A 24,977-nucleotide genomic window follows, 5' to 3' on the forward strand; every position below is an offset into this window, starting at 1 on the left:
TCTTTTTTTGGTTCATATCGCTGACCCCAATTGTTTTGGGATGAAGGCGTAGTTGTTGTTGTTAGGCTGATTCCTATCCTTTGCATAATTCTTTTGACTCTTGAAATTTCAGAAGTTGAATTCTTTCCATATTACATGGAGTTAAGTGAAAAATGATGACCACTACTTAGTTTTTTAGTGTGTCTAGATTTCTAAATTGGCAAAAATGTATTTGTTGAGCCATTTGAGTTTTCACTTTATGTGTTTAGAATAAAAAATGACTTCAATTTAATTACTACAAGTATTAGGCTCAAGGTAACTTGTCCATGGGTAGTAAGAACTGGTACTTGATGTGCTGCATAATTGAGCTCTTTTGTTATCTACATTCTTTTTTATCGTCATCCATTTGTCCTTGTGAACTTGTCTCAGTATAAAGAGAACCATATATGTTTTAATGGTCTTAATCTGTTGAGACTTGGGAATCTGAAATGCATATTTCTCTCTCAGATTACATTTACCTCACCCAATTCCCATTCAGTGTCAATCTGAATTTTGTCTTTCTTCATTATGATGTTGTCTTTGTTTAACAATTTTTTATAAATCCAATCTTTTGAAAGAACTTCCTTTCTTTTTTTCTTTTTCTTTTTTTAATTTTGTCTGCTTCATCATAGTATATTATAGATAGATCTTTCATCTCTATGAATGATGCTTATTTAAAATTTTAAAGTGTTTTAGGTTGATTCTTATACTTTTATGATGCAAGTATATTTGTCTGTTCTTTGCTTCATTAATGACCATTAGAAGCTATAATCATGATAATTATGATGACGATGATGATTCTTTGTACAATTTTGACTTGAAGCATAAATCGTCCAGTGGTGTTGGGAATGACAATGCAAGAAAGGGCAATGTGTCTTCTGATTGTCCATAATTTGAGGACAAAAAAGAAAATTGTTTTGACGAGGAAGATGAAGAAGAATATGACTTGGATGACTACTATTCCGAAGATGTCCAAAATAATGAACCACCTAGCATGCATAAAACAATTGTCCAATGGCGTCATGTATTGAAACAAAAGAAGAGTGGGTAAGAAAAGCAATGTCGAACCCATGTTTTTATGTGCAGACACTGAAAAAATATTTATCATGGGTCATGTACTCAAGTTTTTGCATATCTCATGGGATCTCTAAAGGGACAAAGTGTTGGGATTGCCTTTTGTCCTTTAGTTGCAAAAAATGCAGAATTGGCAAGAAAAATTAAGAGGTAAGTTCGACGAGTGGGGGTTTCATCAAGTGCATTTGAGTTGAGGAGATCAAGAATTGATAAACCGAAGAAGCCTATTAGTATGCCTGCATCATCTAGTGGAAGCCAAAACACAGTTGATATTCGTGATACCTTTAAAAAGGTAGACATTGATCATAAAATTATCAGATTTTTGTGTGCAAATGACATACCTTTCAATGTGCTTCGATCACCATATTGGGAAGAGATGATATCTGCATTTAGTAAAGTGTCTAAATATAAACCCCCGTCATATGAAAAAGCGCGAACAACGTTGCTTGATAGTGAGAAGGAGTGTGTTCACAGGGAGTTAAATGAATTTCGAAAAAAGTTTGAGGAGTTTGGAGTTTCCATTGTCTCAGACGGTTGGACAAATATCAAGAACAAACACTTGATAAATATACTTGCATCAAACTGTTTTGGCTCGATGTTCTTATATGCAAACGATTTTTCTAATGTGCAACAGTCAGCTGCAAACATTACCGAGTTTTTGAAGACGGGATTTAAACTTGTGCGGCCTTAACATAGTGCAAGTGATTATAGACAATGCAATAAATTGCAAGTTAGCAGGTGAAGAATTAAAACAAACGTATAAGTATATTTTTTGGTCACCTTGTGTTGTGCACACACTTAATTTGATCTTTAAGGATTTGACACATGAGTTTCATTGATTGAGAGAAACATATTTGCAGAGTAAAGAAATTATGAAGTATATCACAAATCATTCAAAAGCACTAGTAATCTTTATAAGCAATGGAAAATTAGAGCTAATAAAGATTGCAAAAACAAGGTTTGCTTCACATTGTACTACTTTGAAACACTTGCTTGGTGTGAGGGAGAGCTTGAGGCTCACAGTAATTTCAGATAGATAGAGCGAGTGAAAGCAATCATGCATGGATGAAACTATGAAAAAAGGGCTATTATAACAAAAACAACTGTTCTTGATGAAGAATATTGGGATTATGTACGTTTAACATTATTGATTACAAAACCCATATATAAGATGATTAAATTTTGTGATCAGGAAGGCCCTACAATTGGTGAAGTGTATGAAGGCATGGACAACATGTTGGGGGAAATCAAAGACAATCTAAAAGGACAACCAGATTCGTATGAAAAGATTCATAAGATTGTTTCAATTAGACGAGATAGAATGAATGTGTCTCTCCATGTCTAGCCCACATGATTACTCCAAAATATTACGAGTCAGAGTATCTCAAGATCCCAGCAGCAGGAGGGGTCAAACGAGTTTCTCCTCGTAAAAATTTTATTCTATCTATTTAATAAAGTTTAAAGTTTAATGATTTAATTATTTTATTATTTCATTTGCATTCTCTTGTTATAGTTATTAAACATAATTTTTTTTGCAGAAAAGGATAATGATATCTTAGACGGTGCAATGCTCGCGCTTGAAGTCATATCTACTAGAAATGAAGATCTCTCTACACTTTATAGGTCACAACTTGTGGCTTTTGCATTAAGAAGTGAAAGATTTAGCTGAAATGCAGCAAGAATAGATGCATTGAATCCTACAATGTCGGTGCGTAATTGGTGGTGTTTTTATGGTGGTGATACACCAGAGTTGAGAGCATTAGACATTAAGGTTTTATCTTAACCTATTACCACATCTTCTGCAAAAAGAGTGTGGAGCACCTATATTTATATTCACAATGTTAAAAGAAATAAGCTCAATGAAGATCGTGTTGATACCTTGGTGTATATTCATTGATTGATATGTATAATTAAACTGTGTTGTACTTTTGTTTTGGTATTTTTTTTCTATTTTTCTATCATTGATTGTTTATTAGTATTCATATTTTATATTCTTGTTATAAAAATGTGCGATCATACCAGCACTAAAGCACCAGATCCCCTCAGAACTCCGAAGTTAAGCGTGCTTGGGCGATAGTAGTACTGGGATGGGTGACCTCCTGAGAAGTCCTCGTGTTGCACTCTCTTTAACTCCGCCTGTGTATAACTGTTTAGTTATACACTGCCGGTCCCAAGCCCGGATAAAGGAGGAGGGTTGCGGTAGGCCTGTGACAACCAACATAAAAACTTAGTCATACCCTATGAATATGAACCAATATGAGAATTTCGTTGGGGCATTCCCTACTGAGCGACGCGCTGTACTCTATAGGCCCGGAGGCAGTGATAAATGGGCAAGGGTTGCTAGGTCGTCGCCCGGAAGCGACGCGTCACACCGGCGCCCGAGTGTGGTGTCAAATAGGCAAGGGTTCCCTCACTTTGTTGGACGGGTGGGGGTAAAGAAGTTAGTCCAAGACCATAAAATTAGGTTAGCCACTTGGAACATAGGATCTTTAACTGGTAAGTTGGTAGAGTTAGTAGATGTTATGTGTAGGAGAAAGATTGATATTTTATGTCTACAAGAGACCAAATGGGTAGGTGAGAAAGCAAAAGTGATAGAACCTTGGGGATATAAGATTTGGTATACAGGAATAAATAGGAATAGGAATGGAGTAGGGATTGTTATGAGTCGTGAGTTTATAGATAATGTAGTTGAGGTCCGTAGGAAGGGTGATAGGATTTTACTTATTAAATTAGTATTAGGTACGAATATTATTAATATTATTAGTGTTTATGCACCTCAAGTACGTTTAGATGATTCCATTAAGCGTCAATTTTAGGAAGATTTAGATTGAGTAGTACAAGGGATATCTTATGGAGAAAGGCTTTTCATCGGCGGTGACCTTAATGGGCATGTAGGCATTAGTAGGGATGGTTTTGAGAGTATCCATGGAGGCTATGGTATAGGAGAAAGAAACGAAAGTGGAGAAAGGATTTAGATTTTGGTTTGTCCTATGATATGATCTTAGCAAACACTTGGTTTAGGAAGAGGGAGTCTCACCTAATAACATTTAAAAGTGGTGTTAATATGAGTCAGATAGATTTTTTCCTACTTAGAAAGAGAGATAGGGGTTGTTGCATCGATTGTAAGGTTATATCGGGAGAAAGTGTAGCTACACGATATAGAGTCTTAATTTTAGATCTTAGAATTAAACAATGTCGCAAAAAGGATAGACATAGAATAGATCCTAGAATTAAGTGGTAGGCACTGAAAGAAGCTAAACAAAGAATGTTTGTAGAGCAGGTAGTTAATGAAGTTGATTGGTGTCTCGAGGAGGATTCAGAATCAATGTGGAATAAGATAGCGGGTGGCATGAGAAAGGTGGCTAAGGAGGTATTGGGTGAGTCTAAAGGCGGTGCACCGCTAGGTAAGGATTCATCGTGGTGGAACGAGGATGTCAAATTAGCTATTAAATGTAAAAGACAGTGTTATAAAAATCTAAGTAAGAGTCGTGATAATGAGAATTTGGAGAATTATATGATAGCAAAGAAAGAAGCTAAAAAAGTAGTTCGGAATGCGAGGGATAAGGTATATAAGGAGGTTTATGACAAGTTGGATACCAAAGAGGGCGAGAAGGATATTTATAGGCTTGCAAAAATGAGAGATAGGAAATCGAGGGATCTGGGTATGGTTAGATGTATCAAAGATGAAACGCAAAGGGTTTTAGTCAAAGATGAGGAGATTAAGGAGAGATGGAAAGATTATTTTAATAAGCTATTTAATGAAAGTCATGCTCAGGATCTTGGAGACTTTTCAATTCCTTTTCATGAGATGAATCGTGACTTCATGCGCAAGATTCAAAAGAAAGAAATTGCAGAGGCTTTGAAGAAAATGAAATCAAGAAGGGCAGTTGGCCCAGATGGTATACCTATCGAGGCTTGGAAATGCTTGAGAGAGAAAGGTTTAAAATGATTGACAAATCTTTTTAACAAGATTTGGCGGGCAAATAAGATGCCTAATGAGTGGAGGAAGAGTACTTTGGTGCCTCTATATAAGAATAAGGGTGATATACAAGATTGCACAAACTATCGTGGTATAAAACTCATGAGTCATACTATGAAACTTTGGGAGAGGGTGATTGAGTCTAGGTTGAGGAAGATTGTCATGATATCGGAGAATCAATTTGGTTTTATGCCTGGAAGATCAACTATGGAAGCTATACATCTTCTTAGACAACTTATTGAGAGAAATAGAGAGAGGAACAAAGATTTGCATATGGTTTTTATTGATTTGGAGAAGGCTTACGATAGAGTACCTAGGGACGTTCTCTGGTGGACAATGATGAAGAAAGGTGTTTCTCTCAAGTACATTAGTATAATTAAAGATATGTATGAAGGAGTAGTAACCAATGTTCGCACTTGTGGAGGGGTGACAACCAATTTTCCTATAACGGTTGGGTTACATCAAGGATCTGCTTTAAGCCCTTTCCTATTTGCTATAGTGATGGATAAGCTTACGAGATCAATTCAAGAAAATGTGTCGTGGTGTATGTTGTTTGCTGATGATATTGTTTTGATTGATGAGTCTAGAGCTGGGGTTAATGCTAAGTTAGAATTATGGAGACAGACATTGGAAGCAAGAGGTTTTAAGTTGAGTAAGAGTAAGACAGAATACATGGAATGTCGTTTTAGTAAGCAACGAAGTAGTGATGGGAGTGTAGTGAAGCTTGGTGAGCACGAAATATCGGTGGATGATTCTTTCAAATATTTGGGATCTATCATTCAAAAGTATGGAGAAATTGATGGAGATGTAAATCATAGGATAAAGGTTGGGTGGATGAAATGGAAGAGTGCAACTGGAGTGTTGTGCGATCGTAGAATGCCATTGCGGTTGAAGGGAAAGTTTTATAGGACGACTATTAGGCCCGCTTTACTATATAGTACGGAATGTTGGGCTGCCAAGAGACATCATATTCAAAAAATGAGTGTAGCTGAGATGCGTATGCTGAGATGGATGTGTGGAAATACAATAAAAGATAAGATTTGGAACGAGGAGATACGTAAGAAGGTAGGCGTTGCACCCATTGAAAATAAGATGAGAGAGAATCATTTACGGTGGTTTGGACATATTCGACGAAGGCCTAATGATGCTCCAGTTAGAAGGATGGAGAAATGGGAAAATATATTAGTTAAAAGAGGTCGGGGTAGGCCTAGGAAGACATGGATGGAGGTGATAAGAAAGGATATGAATGCTTTGAACCTCACCGAGGACATGACATTGGATAGAAATGAATGAAGGAGAAGGATTCATGTGGAAGACCTATAATGATTTTCTTTGTTGGTTCATATCGCCGACCCCAATTGTTTTGGGATGAAGGCGTAGTTGTTGTTATAAAAATGTGCAATAATCACTACAAAGAAGGACCTAGTCGAAAATGAGATATCAATCCAGAACTTCTTATCGTAGAAGAAAATACGTTGAGATTAGAGAACATGCGTTTGAGAGATTTGGATGATAGTGCACAACAATCAAACACTATTTCCAAATCCAAACCCAAAGATGCACAACCAAGAGCTCCATTATCTCCAATAATCATACACACAAATGAAGTTGAAGAGAATACAAATCAATCCAACAGAGCTAGTAGAACTGCAGAAATATAAGAGCGACCATTAGTTCCTCAAGGACGGATTGATCGTTTATTTAGCAGGAGACTTAGGCAAGGTATGTTGATCTTGTATTTTTTATTTTTATTTTTTTCTATATATGTATTTTTTATATTTTAAATTAAGGTTTTTGGACATTTTCATTTTTTAATATATTTATTATAGGAAATGAAGGAGCAGAAGGCATGGTCGTGAAGGACAAAAAGCACGCGATGATGCAGAAAGTTCTCGATCTATTGCTGACTTGAAGGAGAAGAAAAAGATGACAGATTAATGAACTATTGAATTCTTAATTATTCATTTGATGACGTAGTTGGAGTAGTCCAACTTAGAAACTTTTATGTTACTTTTTTTGCCATGGTCTTGTAATATTTTGTTGATTTAATATGTACTTTTATTTTGAACCTTGCATGATGAAGTGAAGTAGTGGATTATGTTAAATTTAAGTTTATAGTTTAGAACTTTATAGCTTATAATTTACAGTTTAGAACTTTATAGCTTAAAAATTTAACCATATTTCTATGTAATCTTTGAGTTTATTGATTTCTCATTTTCTATGTTGCAAAGATTACAAGATTTACAACAATCAAGTCATTTGATTCTTTCATTGAAAAATATATGCTTTTTAATCAAATTTATTAGTTTTCTTAATGTATTATTTAGTGTTTCCATGCATTTGTTAAATGGTTGCAACATGAATGTGAATTATGATCTTCTCTTGATGTATTTTTTTTAATGCTTGAAAGTTGCAAATGATGCATTTGTTAGATAATTGCAACTTATATTATTTATTGTCTTAGATACATGTTTTATTTTGTCAATGATGATATAAATCTTATTTTTTAATAAAATAAAAATATATAATTACATTTTCGCTTCCCTTTCGTTTCTCATTTGAATCCTATGTCGCTTCCTTCTTCGCTTCGTAGGTCGCTTCCGGTTCGCTTCCTAGGTCGCTTTCGAGCCGCTTCTTAGTTTGCTCCTAAGTCGTCTTGCGCTTTTCGCTTCCTAAAATTTTAGAAGTGCCTCACTTCCCGCTTCCCGTATAGCTTCCCGCTCCTACTTCTTTGACTGACAACTCTAGTAAAAACTCCTCTTGTCTACATACAGTGACACTTGAAATGAGTGTATCAATGACTAGAACAAGAGCACAAAGTCAACAAAGGGCTAAAAATCATACACAAAAGTGTGAACAAATGTCTCTTGTCTAAATATAGTGACACTCAAAATCAAGTGTATCGGCTACTAGAGCAAGAGTACAAAGCCAACCATGGGCTAAAAAACCACACACGAAGGTGTGAATCAACATCTCTTATCTACATATAATGACACTTAAAATAAGTGTATCAGCTACTAAAGCAAGAGTACAAAGCCAACAATGGGCTTAAAACCACACGAAGGTGTGAATCAATATCTCTTGTCTACATATAATGACACTTAGATAAGAGGCATAAAAAAGAAAAGACAACCGAGTTAGGAAAGCTTATAATAGAAACACTAATGTAATTAAGAAATATCAATTTTGACCATATTTCAAAACACCATGGTTTCAAAAAATTAGATATCCATCACAGATACACATAATTAAAAACATTCATAATAAAAACAATGGCCAAAAAACAAATGAGTGATCCAATATACTCTCAATTAGAGATTCTATAACTGTCAGTTAGAGTCAAATTATAACTTGACAATCTAAAATGACATAAAATGAGGTGCACACAACTCACCCCAACAAACATATCTGATTCAACAATAATAAGGCCAAGAAGATTGATGCATCATATAAAAGTCTATGATGGACAACACAAATGCCATAAAAAAGGCAATGAACACTCACGGAAATCATTTTCCAAATAAGTGAGTTCATAAAAGGAACCGATATGAAAAGATAATTTCAAATTGAAACAAAAACCAATAATGGTAGATGACAAATCTTAGAAAAAGTGCAATCATATTCATAACAATATGTTTCATGACAACCTTTTGAATAAACATGAATCATGCTTAACATAATCATTTCCAATCAAGGAGTAGATGCACTAGAGCTCGCTATATTCAAAAGAACTAATAATTTTAAAGAGAGGACAAGAACATATTGTCTTTAAAAGAAATTCTTTTAAATAAAAAATCTACCATGAGACAAACGAAACATGTAACATATTAAGGAAATAATACATATAAAGTTTTTAGAAGAACCTCTTACAATCTCAAAAGTAGACATAATTACTATCGATCATGAATACTTTGAAGCATTAAGATGATCTAATAACTCATAGCCACATGGGTTATATAGAAGCTATGAAATTATACCAAAAAATGCATTCAAAGCATCTAATACAAGATTTACTTTTTATATAAAGGTCAAATCACAAATATCGAAGATCATTCTCAAGCATAATCAATCGAGAATGTTTTTCAAAGAATTAGTTTTGCATAACGAGAAAAACATCTTAAAGTTATCCATTGAAAATAGAAATTACAAGGGATAACACAAGAGGATTTCACAAAGAACCAAATCTCACAAGCACATAAATGCAAAATACACAAAAAACCTACTAAGAGTTAAATGCTAAAAAGAAAAAGAAGAATATTATTGAAGGAAAATGAAAGAATCGTTGAAATCATATGAGTATGCAAAGATATCCATGATATTAAAGAAAAACATGATGACGCAAGTGTACTTCATACAAATTTCTTAAAATTTCAAAGAAATCATAAAATTCATAATGATTACCAATAATTATTATGATAAAACCAAATGCATATAACAAGGGAATTAGCAATATGAAAAGCATAATCTTTAAGATTTAAAGCAAAACCATATATTCTTGTAAAATATAATTTCTATGACAATATGCATAATTAAAACAAATATTTTATGGAGATATGCTTACACACAAGATTTAATAATTTCTTTAAAGAGTTATTCATTTTTAACATATTTAGCAAAAGGCTACTATATTTTAAATACATTTTCAAATGCATACCATGAATATTTAAAGTAGAGAATCCAAAGAAAATAGCAAATGTATCCATATATATAATTATATATATAATAATAATAAAAATAAAGAAAATAAGTGTTTTCTCATGCACAATGCATGAGATAAATAACACAAGAGACACCTTTTAAAAAGTATGTGATATATACTCTGATACCATGTAAGGAAATAGGCGAAAGTGTAACCCAAAGCATTCACAAAGTCCAATAATGGACAAGCACTATGGCGTACAAACAAGAGGTCCACAAAGGGACAATATAAAAGCCTAAAAAGGCTACACAAACATAAAAATAATGGAATCTTTATTGAAGAGAGCCTTGAAAGGCATAGGAAATACAAGGGGGATAACCCCATATTTATACACAAAAGGGACACATGAGAGACCATTGGGGGCTCCCACATGGAGTCGTTGGGAGCCCCCAACGGTCATATTTATGACTGTTGGGGGCCCCAACAACTCTATGTTGGGGCCCCCAATGCTTTAAGCAAAAAGGAGGAAAAGAAAAATAAAAATTAAAAAAATCCAAAAGAAAGAAAAACATATTCAAATGAATGAATATGTGAGAAATGGTGAAAAGACTGTTTTACCCCTATCGGGTATTACAAATGAATTACATAATATATATATATATATATATACACGTGTATATATATTTTTAACAGTGTCAATCATCTATTAGGTAGGAAGCAAGGAACATGCTTCCACCATTTGATCTTCATCTTAGGGCTATGGCTTCCAGTTGCAATACCATGAAAGATGACCCTCACAATCAGTTATGATGTCAAAAATATCATCCCTGTCAGGTCTTGTGCCAAAGTCATTTTCTAACAAATCAGAAGCCCTTGTTTTAGGGCCTTTTTTATTTTAATGTGCCAGCTGACGAACTGCAAGACTTAGTTATTCATACTATCCTACATGATATGGATGCCATTTTCTAGGGAAAATCTCCATTACATTAACATATTGGGGGCCATGTTCAGGTTATTGGTAATCAAATGTGAGCCTGCATCTTTGGAATCACACTCTCCTTGTCTGCCTTACCCTAGAGTTCTTGTCATAGAGTTATTAACTTCTGTAAGAGAATCTTCCCCTAAAATCTATGCATGGAATAGCTTTAGCTGCTTATCATCTTCCTCGCCGTACCTGTTCACTTGCCTACTTGTGCATTCCGTACCTGGCATGGTATTTTTGAAGCCTGCATACTTGGCTTCCTTCACAGACGTATGAAAAGATGATCCTCTTCAATATTCATATCATAGTCACAAATCTTGTTCTCTGGATATTCTTGGTAAAGGAATGTCTTGGGAGATTTTCAGAAAACAAGTTTTTCTCGGAAAAAATTCAGGAAAGTCTTGGGTTAAAAAACAAAACATAAATATATTGAGAGAGAGAGGCTGGTTTGGACCAAGAAGCTTTGTAAAACTCGATGAAGTGGAAATACGATACATTAATATCGTGAGGATATATTACACTTCATGGAAGTGGATACATAACATTTTAAATATTATACCTAACATAATAGTTATTGCATTTTATGCAACCATGAAATAGTTCTGTATCATAGGGAGTGGAAGAAAGAGTTCCCTTCCACGAGTTATAAAAGGAAGGTACCTTGCAACTTACCGTGCATAATTTCTTGGCCCCAGGAGGCAACATTAAATGATGGCCTTGATAAGAAAAGGGTTGCATTGAGAAATAACCCTGCATTAAAAGGTTACCTCAGAGTTGTCAGTCGAGGAAGTGGGAGCGAAAAATGAGGCACTTCTAAAATTTTAAGAAGCGAGAAGTGCAGAATGACTTATAAGCGAACCGGGAGTCTCGGAAGCGAGAAGAAAAGCGAACCAGAAGCGACCTAGGAAAAGAACCAGGATTCGAAGGGGAAACAAAGATGGAAGCGACCTAGGATTCGAGTGGGAAGCGGATAAAAATCGAAAGGGAAGTGAAAATATAATTATATTTTTTATAATTTACCAAAATATAAGATTTATATTATCATTAACAAAATAAATATGAGTATACAATATTATAGCTGATCTATTAATCTTAAAACTGAATTATATATACAAGTGAAACCATTTAACAAATGCAGCTTGTTGCAAGCATTTAATAATTAATACATCAAGAAAAATTTATAATTCATATTTCAGTTACAAGTTGCAACCATTTAACAAATGCATCCTATTACAAGAATTTAATAAATAATACATCAAGAAAAATTCATAATTCATATTTTTGTTGTAACCATCTAACAAATATGTCATGTTGTGAGCATTTAATAAATAATACATCAAAAAGAATTCATAATTCATATTCCAGTTGCAAGTTGCAACCATTTAACAAATGCATCCTGGTGCAACCATTTAATAAATAATACATCAAGAAAAAATCATAATTCAGATTCTTGTTGCAACCATTTAACAAATGCATCATGTTGCAAACATTTAATAAATAATACATCAATAAAACTAATAAATTTGATTAAGAAGCATACCTTTTTCAAGAAATAAATCAAATGACTTGTTATTTGAGGTTGTGATCTCTGCAAGATAGAAAGATCAATAAACTAAAAGATTACATGAATATATGATTAAAATTTTAAATGCACAAAACAATTTTCTAACTTCAAGCAATTTTCTTAATTAAAAAAATTTCTTGTTGGATCATCGACTTGAACATATATGCATCGATGAATCAATTCCCAGTTTGCATTATATTCATGAAATGTTAGTAACATAAACAAATAAGTACACATAATTATTGATGAAATCTAAATGATGGTGAACGGAACCACATAAAGTAAACAAATATCTGTGTTTGTGTGAAGCAACCACAAATCTATAAAGTATAAACTAATCACATTTGTAACTATAAAGAGTTCTAACTTCTAAGCAATTTTCTTAATTAAAAAAAAAACTCACATGGAAGCTCATTCTCGTGTGTGCATAATGCATACATCTCCACATGTAATGATAGGTTCAGACTTCAGAGAGAGAGAGAGAGAGAGAGAGAGAGAGAGAGAGAGAGAGAGAGAGAGAGAGAGAGAGAGAGAGAGAGAGAGAGATGCGTTGTGAATGAAAAACAAACCCTATGTGATTTTTTTTTTCACAAAAAATTACCATTTTGACCTCGTAGAAAACATGTTTTTTTTTTATTTGATAAAAGAGGCTTAATAAGGAGGTAAAACTGTCCAAACCATTAAAAAAACTCGCTGCTCTATTTTGGGAAGCGAACTTCCCTTTATTGGGAAGCACATTTCCTATTCAAATTTGGCGCTTCCTTGCGCGTTTCGGAAGCAGCACATTTTGTGCTTTTGAAGCATGCTTCCCCACTCCTATAGGCGCTTTCGGTAAACCTGGGTTGCCTTCCTCCCTTAAAAGTGATGCATGGAACACAACTGGGCATTTCCCCCTTCCCCCCCTTTTTTTATTCGTAATAAAATCGGGACATATTCAATTTAGGCGATAAATTGAATGTCTCATTTTTATCGGTAATATCTCGTCCGATCAAAATGTTGCGACTTTTTTGCGATAAATTCAAAATATCGGCAAGATTTGTTACTATGATTCATATCAGAATAATGTAAGTTATCCTTTTTAATTGGAGGAGCATCTTATCTTTGACATAATAAATCGAAGAACAAAAGATATGCTGTTTAATTGCTCCATATTGTTAGCAATACATTGTCTTGATTGAGACTTTTCTACACTCATTTTTCTAGTATCTGCAACCTCAATTTTACGAGCCACTGTAGATCATCTGAATAAGGATGTCAATGGTTGAGGTTTGGGTCGGATATCCGACCGATCCGAGTCTGTTTAGTCAGGTTTGGTATAAAATAAAACATCCGATTGTGTTATCGGGTTGGGTTTGGTATGAAACATCTGATTACGATGTCGGGTTGGGTTCAGTTTGGGTTTGGGTTGGATGTCCGACCAATCTGAATCCGTTTATTCAGGTTTGGTATAAAATAAAACATCCGATTACGTTATCGGGCCGGGTTCAATATGATATAATGAAATCTGATTGGATTCGGATTCAAATCTGAATTTATATATAAATCCAATTGGATCCTTAGCATTTTAAAACTAAACGTTGGAAAACATAGTATGCATTGAATAAATCATTTTCATAAATGGTTGTAACTTATACCACACACTTTTCCAAAAGCTGCCAGCGTGTCTAATGCAGAGTTACCAGAAGCTTCTTAGGTAGGTGGGAAGCTTGCTTCCCGAAAACTCGCTTTGGAAGCATGATACTCCTCGCTTTCGAAACTTCATGGGAAGCTCGATTCCCCCACGCTTCTTCTATGCTTCTCGTACACATGGTCTATGCATACTATATACTTTTCTTACATTTCTTTTAATCTTTTTCATGTATTTTCTCTCACGCTTTCACTCACTTTCCATGTACTTTCTTTAAATTGGTAACCATCATTATTAGATTTTAACAAAAAATTTAACTTTTTTACAAAAAAAATCATGAAATATAAGAATGATCAATTTTATTTTAGTTTTTATTTGTTTTTTGTTTGATTCCATATTGCTTCATTTTTTATTCATATTTTGCTTTTAAATTGAAACTTCGCTTCCCGCTTCGTATAAATTTTAAAATGCCTCGCTTCTCGCTTCTCGCTTCCGCTTCCCGTATCGTTTCCTGCTTCCGCTTCCTAGTTTGGCAACCTTGGTCTAATGCTGTCCACAATACAATAAATGCATCATAAAAAACATTAACTAAGTCTTGCCACATGTCAAATAATGTTTAGCTGCAATAAATTATTCAAAAAGCCATTGTGATGACATGCATGAGTAATTTTTCAGATGTGACACCTATTTGGATCCGACCAAAATCCAATTATTTGATCAAATTTTGGTCAGATTTGAATCTTATTTAAATATCTGAATTTGGATTCAGTTTGCATGATTTTACATCAGACTCCGGATATGAATCTGGTGATTAATTGGATTTGGTATGACCTGGATCCAAAGTTAATCCGACCCGTTTACATTCCTACCTCTGAAGACTACACATCAATCACTTAGAGCACTCATTTTTCATTCTCTTACATGCGGACATGAAGAAGTCATGTTTTGCAATCATTTTCGTGTAGGATGTTGTCTTTATTGATGAGTTGGAAACTTGGAATGAAGTCACGGTAGGGATATACAACAGTGTGCACTCTGGATTTTTTTGTATTACTAGACTGTTAGTTATTGTATTGGTTCATGATTTTGAAGAAACTACATAATCATCAAATTAAATTTGAAGTATCATTAGCACTTAATCATGTACATTATTTGGTACAGTTATTTTCAGGTTATTATTTTTTTAACAGGTGTGAGCAATTTGTATTACTAATTACAAAGAGATTAAGATACTCTGGCCGATTTATCAGTGTGCATGGTCTGGGATGGATTTTCTATATGTATGTTTTATTTATGCCTTTGATGTTGTCTCTCTTGCCTTCAAATTTCTGGTTTATTTGCTGACTAGTATTTGGTCTTCCAGTCCAGGAAAATCAGTTGGTTTTAGTTCAATGTTGGTTGGATTCATTATGGTAGGAAGAGCAGCTTTTGTGTTCCCACTGTCATTCTTGACCAACTTAACCAAAAAATTACCAAGTGAGAAGATCAACTTTAAGCAGCAAGTGAGTTTTAATTTTTATTTCTGCTGAAGCATAGTAACTGGAGGAGAGATCTTTTAGTGCAATTTTAACAATTTGTTCCAGGTTACCATTTGGTGGGCTGGTCTGATGCGTGGAGCAGTCTCAATCGCACTTGCCTATAATCAGGTAAACTGGTGATGTTAAAATTAATTAAGGAATTCTTGGTTTTTATGGTGTTAAACTGGGTGTTTTATTGAAGAAAGAATTTTTTTCTTTCTGAATAGCCATTGAGACATCTTGTTTCTTGCAATGTTAAACACAGAGGATGTAGGTTTAGGGGACTCTTGATTCTGGCAGAATCACCTCAATCCTTGTCAGTAGATGTAGTAATTTCCATAAATAAAAATGGTGCATACTTTTGGTCTTGCAGAAGCTAGAAAACAAATATTGTGAGGCATAGCATATTCTCAGAGGAAGACATTGTAGGGTCTTAGACTAGCATGATGATATGCTTTAGAATTGTATGGTTTCAGAATCATGGCTGCTTTTCTACAGGCAAATGACCATGCCATGAAGTTCAACCAAGATGACTTCCCATGAAATCCTCCGAGATTGCAGCTTTTGCAGGTGTTTGGGGTTCTGGAGTTCCATAAACTGTTTAGCCTCTCATGGCATCATGAGTTGTTTTCATCATTAATGATATTGTGCATCTGTTTCATATACTGTGGCTACAACTAATTTTGTGATGTGTGGTCTTAATCTCACTTCTCTCATTTCTTGACATGCATTTGCAGTTTACCCGTTCTGGCCATACTCAGTTGCAGGGCAATGCAATCATGATTACTTGCACCATATCAGTAGTTCTTTTCAGCACAATGGTAAGTAGCTGCATGATTTTTATCAGTTATTTGTTTTTGGCCATAAATAATGGCAGTGGTTTTGTCTTTCATTATTTTGCTATAAATCAACAATTAAAGGGTGTGTCTAGAAACCAATCTGCTATTTTTCTTGTAGTTTGACTTACATTTTACTAGAATACTTAACCTGTACAAAATAAATGCAGAAGAAATATTGATTTTTATAGGAAATTTTTTCTCTCTATGCCGATCCTTTTTACAGTTAAATAGTTGTATTCTTCTGTAATACCCCTAGAAATATAGTTGGTATATGATGCACACTAGTTACACTACCCTGTTCCCACATTTTAGAACCATATTCAAATGGAATCCCAAATAATATGATTAGAGTAAACTAAGATATGCTGCTTCTGTTTTCACTTTTCAGATAAGGAACATGTGTATGCCCATGCATTGAGTTATATGGCAACACGTCTAAGTGCATGTTCATGCAGCCCACTTTGTATTCTGGCAAGAAGGCATGCCTTTGTGTGTGTTTGCATGTAGATGCGTGCATGCCATTTTTCCATGCAAAACAAGCACATTTTGGTTGTGGGTGCGTTTGCATGTGTTCTTTGGTTTTAGACCATAATACTACCAGAATCTACTCAATGTTGTCCTTTCATTATATGATAATGGAATCTAATTGATTAGTGTGTATGTTTCAGGTCTTTGGTCTGATGACAAAACCATTAGTTTGGCTTTTGTTACCCCATAATGCAAGCGCAATGAATGGTTCATCAGAGCCATCAACTCCGAAATCCTTCCTTATACCATTCCTTGAAGATACACAGGATCCAGAAGCAGGTCCTCTGAGTTTTAGGAGGCCAACCAGTCTTCGCTTGCTTTGGACCAAACCAACTCACACTGTGCATTACTACTGGCGTAAATTTGATGATGCTTACATGCGTCCTATGTTTGGAGGGCGTGGTTTTGCACCATTTGTGCCTGGTTCTCCAACAGAACAGAGCAACAATCATCATGATAACTATTTTCAGTGAAGAGGAAAATGCAGATTCACGTATATTTTGTTGGCAGATGCCTAAGTCGTGTTCTTGGCATGCGATGGGCTCCCGTGATATGGTATTTGCTAGGAGCTATAAGTTTTGGTCCAGTGTACTATTTCTAATATATCTTTGTTTATAGTTTTTAATTAAAAAGTTCTCTATTTTTCATGTATATTTGTTCTTTTTTCTTTTGGTTTTTTGAGATAATATATTCTTATTGATGGTGTTTATGGAGGTTTTGTAGAGAACAGTATTTCCTAACATAATCCGAGTGATCTTGCATTAGTATTTCCAGCGCATTGGATATACTCATGCACAGTTGGTGGTATGTTTGTTTATGATGCTTGCTGTTCATAGTGCGGCTCCTAGCAATATGGTTCATTTGTGTTGGAGGCTGACAGTCCATATAATGTTTCTGCACCATGTTTGTTTCCTGATTATGTTCATTTTCTGTTTATTCATAAGATGCAGGTATATGTTTCTGAATTTATACTGTACATGTTGGGGTGGTTGCAAAGCCTCATGCATTATTATTCTGTGGCTTATATCATTGAAAGGGTTTTGTGTGGCTTATATCATTGGATGGGTTTTGTTATCTTGGCCTCTTTCTTCAATAACTTGTGACATTTTATGAAATAGATTCATCCGGTCTCTCTCTCTGATAAACTTCCCTGTTGTATGCTCGGGGGCCCACCTCCTTCTCAGACTTCTAACAAAACCATAATCTTCATGAACAGGTTTGGGGGATTTGTGCTACCTTTGGGTCGACCATGAAGTCTCCTTCCTCATCGAGCTTTCTCTCTATTGGATGTTTTTCTTCATTTTCTTGAATCTCTTCTTCCATTTTTCATATAAGCTCTGTTTGTTGCGGGAGAAAAGTTCTCCCACTTGTATTCTTAGTCTTTCAACACCACTTGCCGGTTTTGCATGTAGTTTTTTTTAAACTTGGTTTAAACCCGTTAAGAACCCTTTTAGTTTCTTTCACCATACCTGATTTTTTCCTTTTATTTCTGCTAGGGATCGATTGGATTGGATTGGGTCTCAGGTTCGGATCCAGACCCATCTCAATCAGGTTTATGGTGAAAGGGGCTGAACACCGTCAGATAGCACGCTGAACGGTGCCTGCTGCTGGCTGTCGCCACCTGCCTGCCTTGTTCCATCCACTGCATGCGGATGCCCGCCCGACGTTGGAGTGTGCCCCCCGCCCTGCTTGCTCACCCTGACCCATCTCTGCAGGACACGATCGTGTCGCTCGCTGTTTTGGACCCGATCGCCGGCGCCTGTGATCTGACCTCCTTGGGGTCGGTTCTCCTCCCATATCTGGTCACCATGTGACCCACCTTCTTTCCCATGGCTACTGCGCTGCTCAGATCTCGATTCTCACCTGAAACATTACTCCCCTCACCAGTTTCCGGTGTCTTCTTCCATGTGTGCCGACAGGGGCTCGTAGCAGTTTGTCGGCCGCTGCCGTGGCCCATCCCGCCCTTTCCTGGGTTGTTTGCTAGTCATTCTAACTTGGTGCAACCCTTCCTCCTGCTGCTGCAGACCCGGCAGCCTTTCTCGACACCGCTCCGTTGTGTGCGTGATTGCCCTACAGTGAGCGCAACATACTTAATGCTGCTTTCATATACGATCTTCAGCTGGATTACTCGGCCGTTTTCAATCTCAAAGTCGATGACTCAGCAACTGATTGGAAGCCCAGCGACACCTCGATCTTCATGCGGGCGTATTGAAGCCTCTGCTTCGTCCTTTCAATAGTTCGACAGAGAACTCCGGCAACCGTATCTAGATGAGAACTAAACCAAGGTCTGAACCTCCAATTTCATCGGCATGACGGGCTTCCACGGGTTAGTAACGAGGGTGCGTCCCGCCACTCGCCATGCCCCTTTCATGTAACTGTTCTCCATTTCCCGCCGTTATGAGAAAAAGGCCATCTTTGAAGTTTGAGAGCGAGACACCCTCTCGTGCGCCCACCGGCTTCATCGGTTCCAGCATTTGATAGTACCTTGCAGTTGTAATTTTAACCCGTGGTCGGTTATGGTTCTGGCTAGCCTTAAGAATCTCCAAAGCCTGCTCCTGCTGCACCATTCCTTTGTCCCATGAATGGCTCGATGGTGGTTCTGTTAGGCCGATATCGTTGCCCTCAATGATTGCCAGCCTTCCTCTCTCTACCTTTCTCCTGTCCGGCGGTGGCCATTCTCCTCCCCGCCGGAATGTCCCCCCCCCCCCCCCCCCCCCCCTCTATTGCACTGTACTTCCCATTTCTATTGCACTGTACCTTCTTGCTCTAGTATATTTGGCCTTTTATGTTATTCAATAAGTTCTTTCATCTAATAATGCTTTATGTAAGATGTAAAATGTTTAGTAAAGCTGATTCCATTCCCTAAAGCTCATTCAAAGCTGTAAAATGTTTTGTAAAGCTGATTTCATTCAGGTTTGGAAGAGAGGAAAACTCATAGGAAAAGAAAGTTTTGCTTTATGAGAGTTTTTGATATGAAAAGTTAAAAAAAAAAAGTTTTTTGCTTGTTTGTGCAGAATGAGAAAAAAAGAATGGGAAAATGTAAAAAATGAGAGAGAGGAGGAGGGTGGTGGTGAGATAGGTGGTGGGGAATGTAAAAATAATTTTTTTCTTGGTAGGAAACATTCTTCTACTCCCACGAAGTAATGTTTTCTATCAAAAAGTGTACTTTTTAGAAAAAAAATATCTTAGCCAAAAAGTCTCTCGTTTGGAAGGATCTGAAAATTCACATAGGTTTTCCATTTTGCATCACTTTTCCTACATCTTTCTCACTTTCAAACGTGCCATAAAGCTGATTCGAAGCGGTAAAATGTTTCGTCTTTAGTTGTTGAGTCATGTCATCATGGATGAGTGTTCCATTCGTGTTTGGGGATAGCGGTGTATCCTTGTGATGCAGATGTTGGTGAACGAACCGAGCTGTTTGCAGCTTGGCTTGGATCAGCTTCATTAAAGCTTGTTTGGATTCATCAAATGAGCTCGGTGACTTGAGCAATGAGCAGCTGATGGAGGGTAAGCAAGCTGAGCATGAACAATGGGTGTTCAGCGCATTTGTTTAGGATTATTTAAATGAGCTGATATAGAACTTATGCATAATGTTACAAAATAATTTGTTAACTCGACCTGTTGGGCAGATTTGAGTTTCATTCTCATTATGAACTCTTTATATACAAAGGGACTTTTTTTAAAATTTAAACGAGCTTGAGCTCACAAGCTTGCACGAGTCAAATGAGCTGAGCGTAAACAGCATCTGGCTGTAAATGAGCTGAGCCTGAACGACCCACGTTCAGTTCATTCGGTTTCTCATGTGGTATAGAACTGCACCAATGTTAAAATCAGTTCACCAAGTGATTCGGTTTCTGAAAAAATGAAAAATTCTAAATCGACCCTTTTCTACCTTCAGATGACGTCATTAAAAAAATGTAAAAAAATATTTAACCTCAAAAAAATTAAAGAAATGAATCAAATCAGCCCCTTTTGGATCCTCTTTGGGCTGATTAGATCATTCAGACCGATTTTGACAACATTGCCCCGCAGCCAGCTCCAAGGGTCATACCAGAGATCTTTCGCTTCTCAAATCCAAGGAAAGTTCTGAACCAGAAACTAATTTTGGTGCAGCATGTTCGAGCCTGGCCCAGATGACGAGTTGGATTTAGGAAAAAAAAAAGATACGGATTTTGTCCTTGTAATGGTGTAGTAGCCTGAGCAAAAATGGTGTTGACAACAAGGTTTTAACACTTGACTTAAAATGGATAATTTTGATCTTGACTAGACTAGCATACCTACTTCAATCCTGGTCTGGATCTAATAACATCCATGTAAATTCAGATCCCAAACTCATATGCAAACCAACCTATTTTCTACACTCTGAGGCCTCATCCTGATTAGACCTACTTGCACCCATTTTTGTCTAGGCCAAGGGAAAACCCCTTCACTGACCGCACATTGGCAGGCCTCCAGTTGATGAAACCCTTGATGTGGCCCCTGCTCACCTCACCAGAAAGTACAACTAGCTTCGAACTTGCAGCAAGAGACAGCCCCCATGGGTTTCGATCTTGTGACATCTCGTCAACTTGGTGACATTCACAAGTTGCCTCTACTAGATGTCAGTCAACTTGCGCCCTAACAGAGACGGCGACTATACCATAGCCATGGTATTCCACTGCTAACGGATTTCCATGCTGGTGGTGTATAGGAAATCCTCAAGGTTGACTTAACCCAAATGTAAGGCTTAGCAAGCCAACTGAATGCATGAGCAGCTTCTCATAAATCAAGCACTCCCATGTAGCAGATGAGTTGCAATAAGCCAAGTTAAACAAATTCATATTTTCTAAGACAATCTTTCGGACCAAATCAGACTTGAACTTGAAAAGCATAGGAAAACAGGCCATTTATGCCTTTACATTTTCTTACTATAAATAAATAAAGCACAACCATATTTAGAGGCAAGTTGGCAATAGATAGCAAAACAAGATCCAGTCACAACTCTTAAAACCTTCCTCTAATTTCTTATTCTCCAAATTGCAGATATTCTGCTTTTTTTTTTGTTTAAAGAGCCTCAGCCAATCACACACAGAAAAATCATTGTTATATATCTACAGCCGAATTATAACCTGATCTGTATTTACCATGGAAGGGCTCTTCTGCGAACACAAAACTCTACCAAATTCAGTTTTTTGCAGAGAGAAAATTGGAGGGAAAACATATTACGCACGTAACATGCATCCAGACATTAATCCAACAAGGCCAACAAAACAAACAAACAGAAATGGATAACCTACTCGAATTTGAACTCTCCTTCGCTTTGCTAGCACCTAGAGAAAAAAAAATTATGTCAAAAAAAAAATCCATGGACAATGATTGAAAGAATAAAGAACTTAGAGAAGGGAGACAATAAATGAAGTTACTAACAAGATCTAATTGCAACATTTCGTGTTGCTGAATTATGGCACTTCTTTCTTCTCTCAGGCATGTGATTATGTTTTCAGCCTGCAAGATTCCAATTGCATCTCAATCTAATGCCACTGAAGAGTCAAAGGAGCCGAAGAAGAACAAAAACACACGGCTGTAACGTAAAAAAAGAACACTGTTTTAAGAAGATTGTTTCTAGATAAGATATAGATCTGTGATAAGTGAAAAATGTCAACATATTGAAGAGAAACCAGAAGATTGACAGAAAGAAGAGATCAGAGGGAGTTGCTAATTGTTCCAAGGCTTTTTTCTTCAAGAAAGATTCAAACAAAAGTTTTACATTTCTGATACTTCTAAGAAACTAAACAGTTTTATCAAATACTTTGTAGAGAGTTTTGCTGGAAACAGAATAAAAAAAATCAATAAAGCCATCAATAAATGAAAAGGAAATTCAACTACAAGTGACCTCATTGAGCTTGGCTTTGAGTTCCTCAACATCCTTCGCAACCTGACAGGATACAAGTCAAGATTGCTCAATGAGTCTTACTCACAACCATATCTATAAAGAGAATAAATCAGCATTAATAGAATCAGTGGTTTGAACCAGAATAACAAAAGTAAGAAGCTTCTCCAAGTATGAAAACTTTTTGTTTCTATGGAATGTTTTAATGTTTAATGAAACGAATAATGCAGAAGCCTAAGACAAAAGATAGTTACTTTAAAATACTAACATATGGGCATCAAAAATACCAAGCATACATTCCCCCTTCCAATCATGATAAGAAAGGGAATGAACATCTTACAGTCTGAGATAGAGGTTGACTGTCTTCACTAAGAGAATGTACTTGTTCCTCTGGCTTTGAAGGTTGACTGTTTTCTCTAGGAGAACGTACTTGTTCCTCTGGCTTTGAAGCTTCATGAATAGGTTCCAGCCTTACTAAACCATCCATAGGTTGCAAGACTGGTGAGTGGGGAGGGCTGACAAGGGCCACTCTCAACTTTTTTTCTTCAATAACTCTGCCAATTTCTTTTACAAACTGCAAAAATAATGGTGTAAAATTCACAAAATATGAAAAATGCAAGATGGTAATTCAAAAGATTATATGTGAAACTCACCAAATCCATGGAAATTTTTTCCACAGTGGTGCCATCTGGGACTACCGTACTTTGAACAAGGAACTTGTCCCTGCACTGCATATCAGGTGGAGCAGTGCGCTGAGATTGCATTGTAACTAAAAACAAAGATTGAAAGCAAAGGTCAATGCAGGAAACAAAGAAGCAATGATTTCATTGAAGCATACAAGGGGAGAAAAAGAGACCAAAGATGGTGAATACTGGGCCATCCTGCCACCTGGAAGAAGTAAACTCGTAATGTTGCAATGTGCACAAAGAGGAAGTCTTACGAGAAACACACAACAAGGTGTGTAAGGTGGCATAATGGATCATCATGCACAACAAGCTGGCAACAGCCTACCATCCGTACATCTTTCAACACTCAAATGGTTTAATGCCAAAGCCTACCTATCATTTCACAAGGTGAGTTTGGAGAGATGATGCCAATATTTGGACGCACACAGTATTTCTTTGGAGCTGTAGTTTTGACCTGCGAAGACAGATTATGGTTAAGAGTACTCAGTGTACGAGAGAGAGAGAGAGAGAGAGAGAGAGAGAGAGAGAGAGAGAGAGAGAGAGAGAGAGAGAGAGAGAGAGAGGACAAAATAATTTTGTTATGATACAGTAAAGATGCAGACACAAATACACCAAACTCACATTTTGATGAGAAAAAATTTTACTGTTCCAACCCCGTAAATATAATTGGAAACTAAATGAGAGTTCTAACCTTGTATGCAACACATTGGTCAGAATTGTTGAACAGCTGAACAGAGCACGAACTTTGTTTCTTTGGATCAACTGTACAAATGAGACAAAATTTAGGACTAATTTGGTTATAGGGATCAAAGTAAAAAAATAGTCTATGAGTTGGGCAAGAAAGTTCAATGAAATTGACAGACAAGCCACATTGTAAAGAGACTTGACTTTCTTACAAAAAAAAAATCCTCAAGGTATTTTCATACTTCATACATAAAATTAACTTCAAGGTTACATATTTACAAGAAATGCAGAACATAAGATACTTATTTGTTCATTAAATAAAAGAAATATAGAATTTCAAAATTGATTCCACATTAAAAAAGAGATGAAATAAATCACATTGGAAGAACAAACCCTTTTGCTCATAGATGAGAAGAGCCAGTTGAACTAGTTTGACCAAGAACAGAGGAAGTGATTCTCATCTATGAAGCAAATTTTGTTTTTAGAACATGATTTGATGATATATCAATGGTGGTGGTACTGATTATCTGTGCACTCATGTGGAATCATTTGCAAGGGCCTTAAAGAAATCAAGAATATTGATGGATGACCTCCCCATGCAGTAAAAAAAAAAAAGATGTTCCAAGTGTCTAAAAGCCACTGTCACCGATATCGGAGATATTTTGAAAATATCGCGAGAAATACCAATATTTTAAGGCAGCCGGTATTAAAGGTAATATCTCATGATATTTTCAAAATATCACCAGAAGACAAAATATTGCGATATTATCACGATAATATCATGATATTTTGGGGGAAAACTCTTTTTTATTTATTTTAAGCTATGTCACAGGGATTCGGCTAGCAGGGTGCCACACCTGCGTCGACGTGACGCGACGTGGGTGAGGGTGCGGCACCGGGTGCGGTCAACCCGACCCTGGGTGCAGTCAACGCACCTAGGGTCATTTTGGTCCAATTTTCCAGACTTAAAA

The 24,977-nt window shown here is 36.3% G+C and overlaps 1 protein-coding gene and 1 pseudogene across 1 annotated transcript in view; both read left to right on the forward strand.

The window, feature by feature from the left end:
* LOC149846403 (sodium/hydrogen exchanger 1-like) overlaps window positions 1-17,531 on the forward strand; it is a 36,480-nt gene extending 18,949 nt beyond the window's left edge. The window contains exons 11-14 of the mRNA XM_089996337.1: window positions 15,247-15,385; window positions 15,467-15,529; window positions 16,138-16,221; window positions 16,908-17,531. Of these exons, the coding sequence (XP_089852463.1) occupies window positions 15,247-15,385; window positions 15,467-15,529; window positions 16,138-16,221; window positions 16,908-17,240 (619 nt within the window). The 3' untranslated portion in view covers window positions 17,241-17,531. The remainder of the gene's footprint in view (window positions 1-15,246; window positions 15,386-15,466; window positions 15,530-16,137; window positions 16,222-16,907) is intronic.
* Window positions 3,098-3,216, forward strand: LOC149846404 (5S ribosomal RNA; annotated as a pseudogene).
* Window positions 17,532-24,977: the final 7,446 nt, after the last annotated feature.

Source organism: Nuphar pumila, chromosome 2 (genome assembly GCF_984573655.1).
Source record: "Nuphar pumila chromosome 2, dmNupPumi1.hap1.1, whole genome shotgun sequence".
NCBI classification, from domain to species: Eukaryota; Viridiplantae; Streptophyta; class Magnoliopsida; order Nymphaeales; family Nymphaeaceae; genus Nuphar; species Nuphar pumila.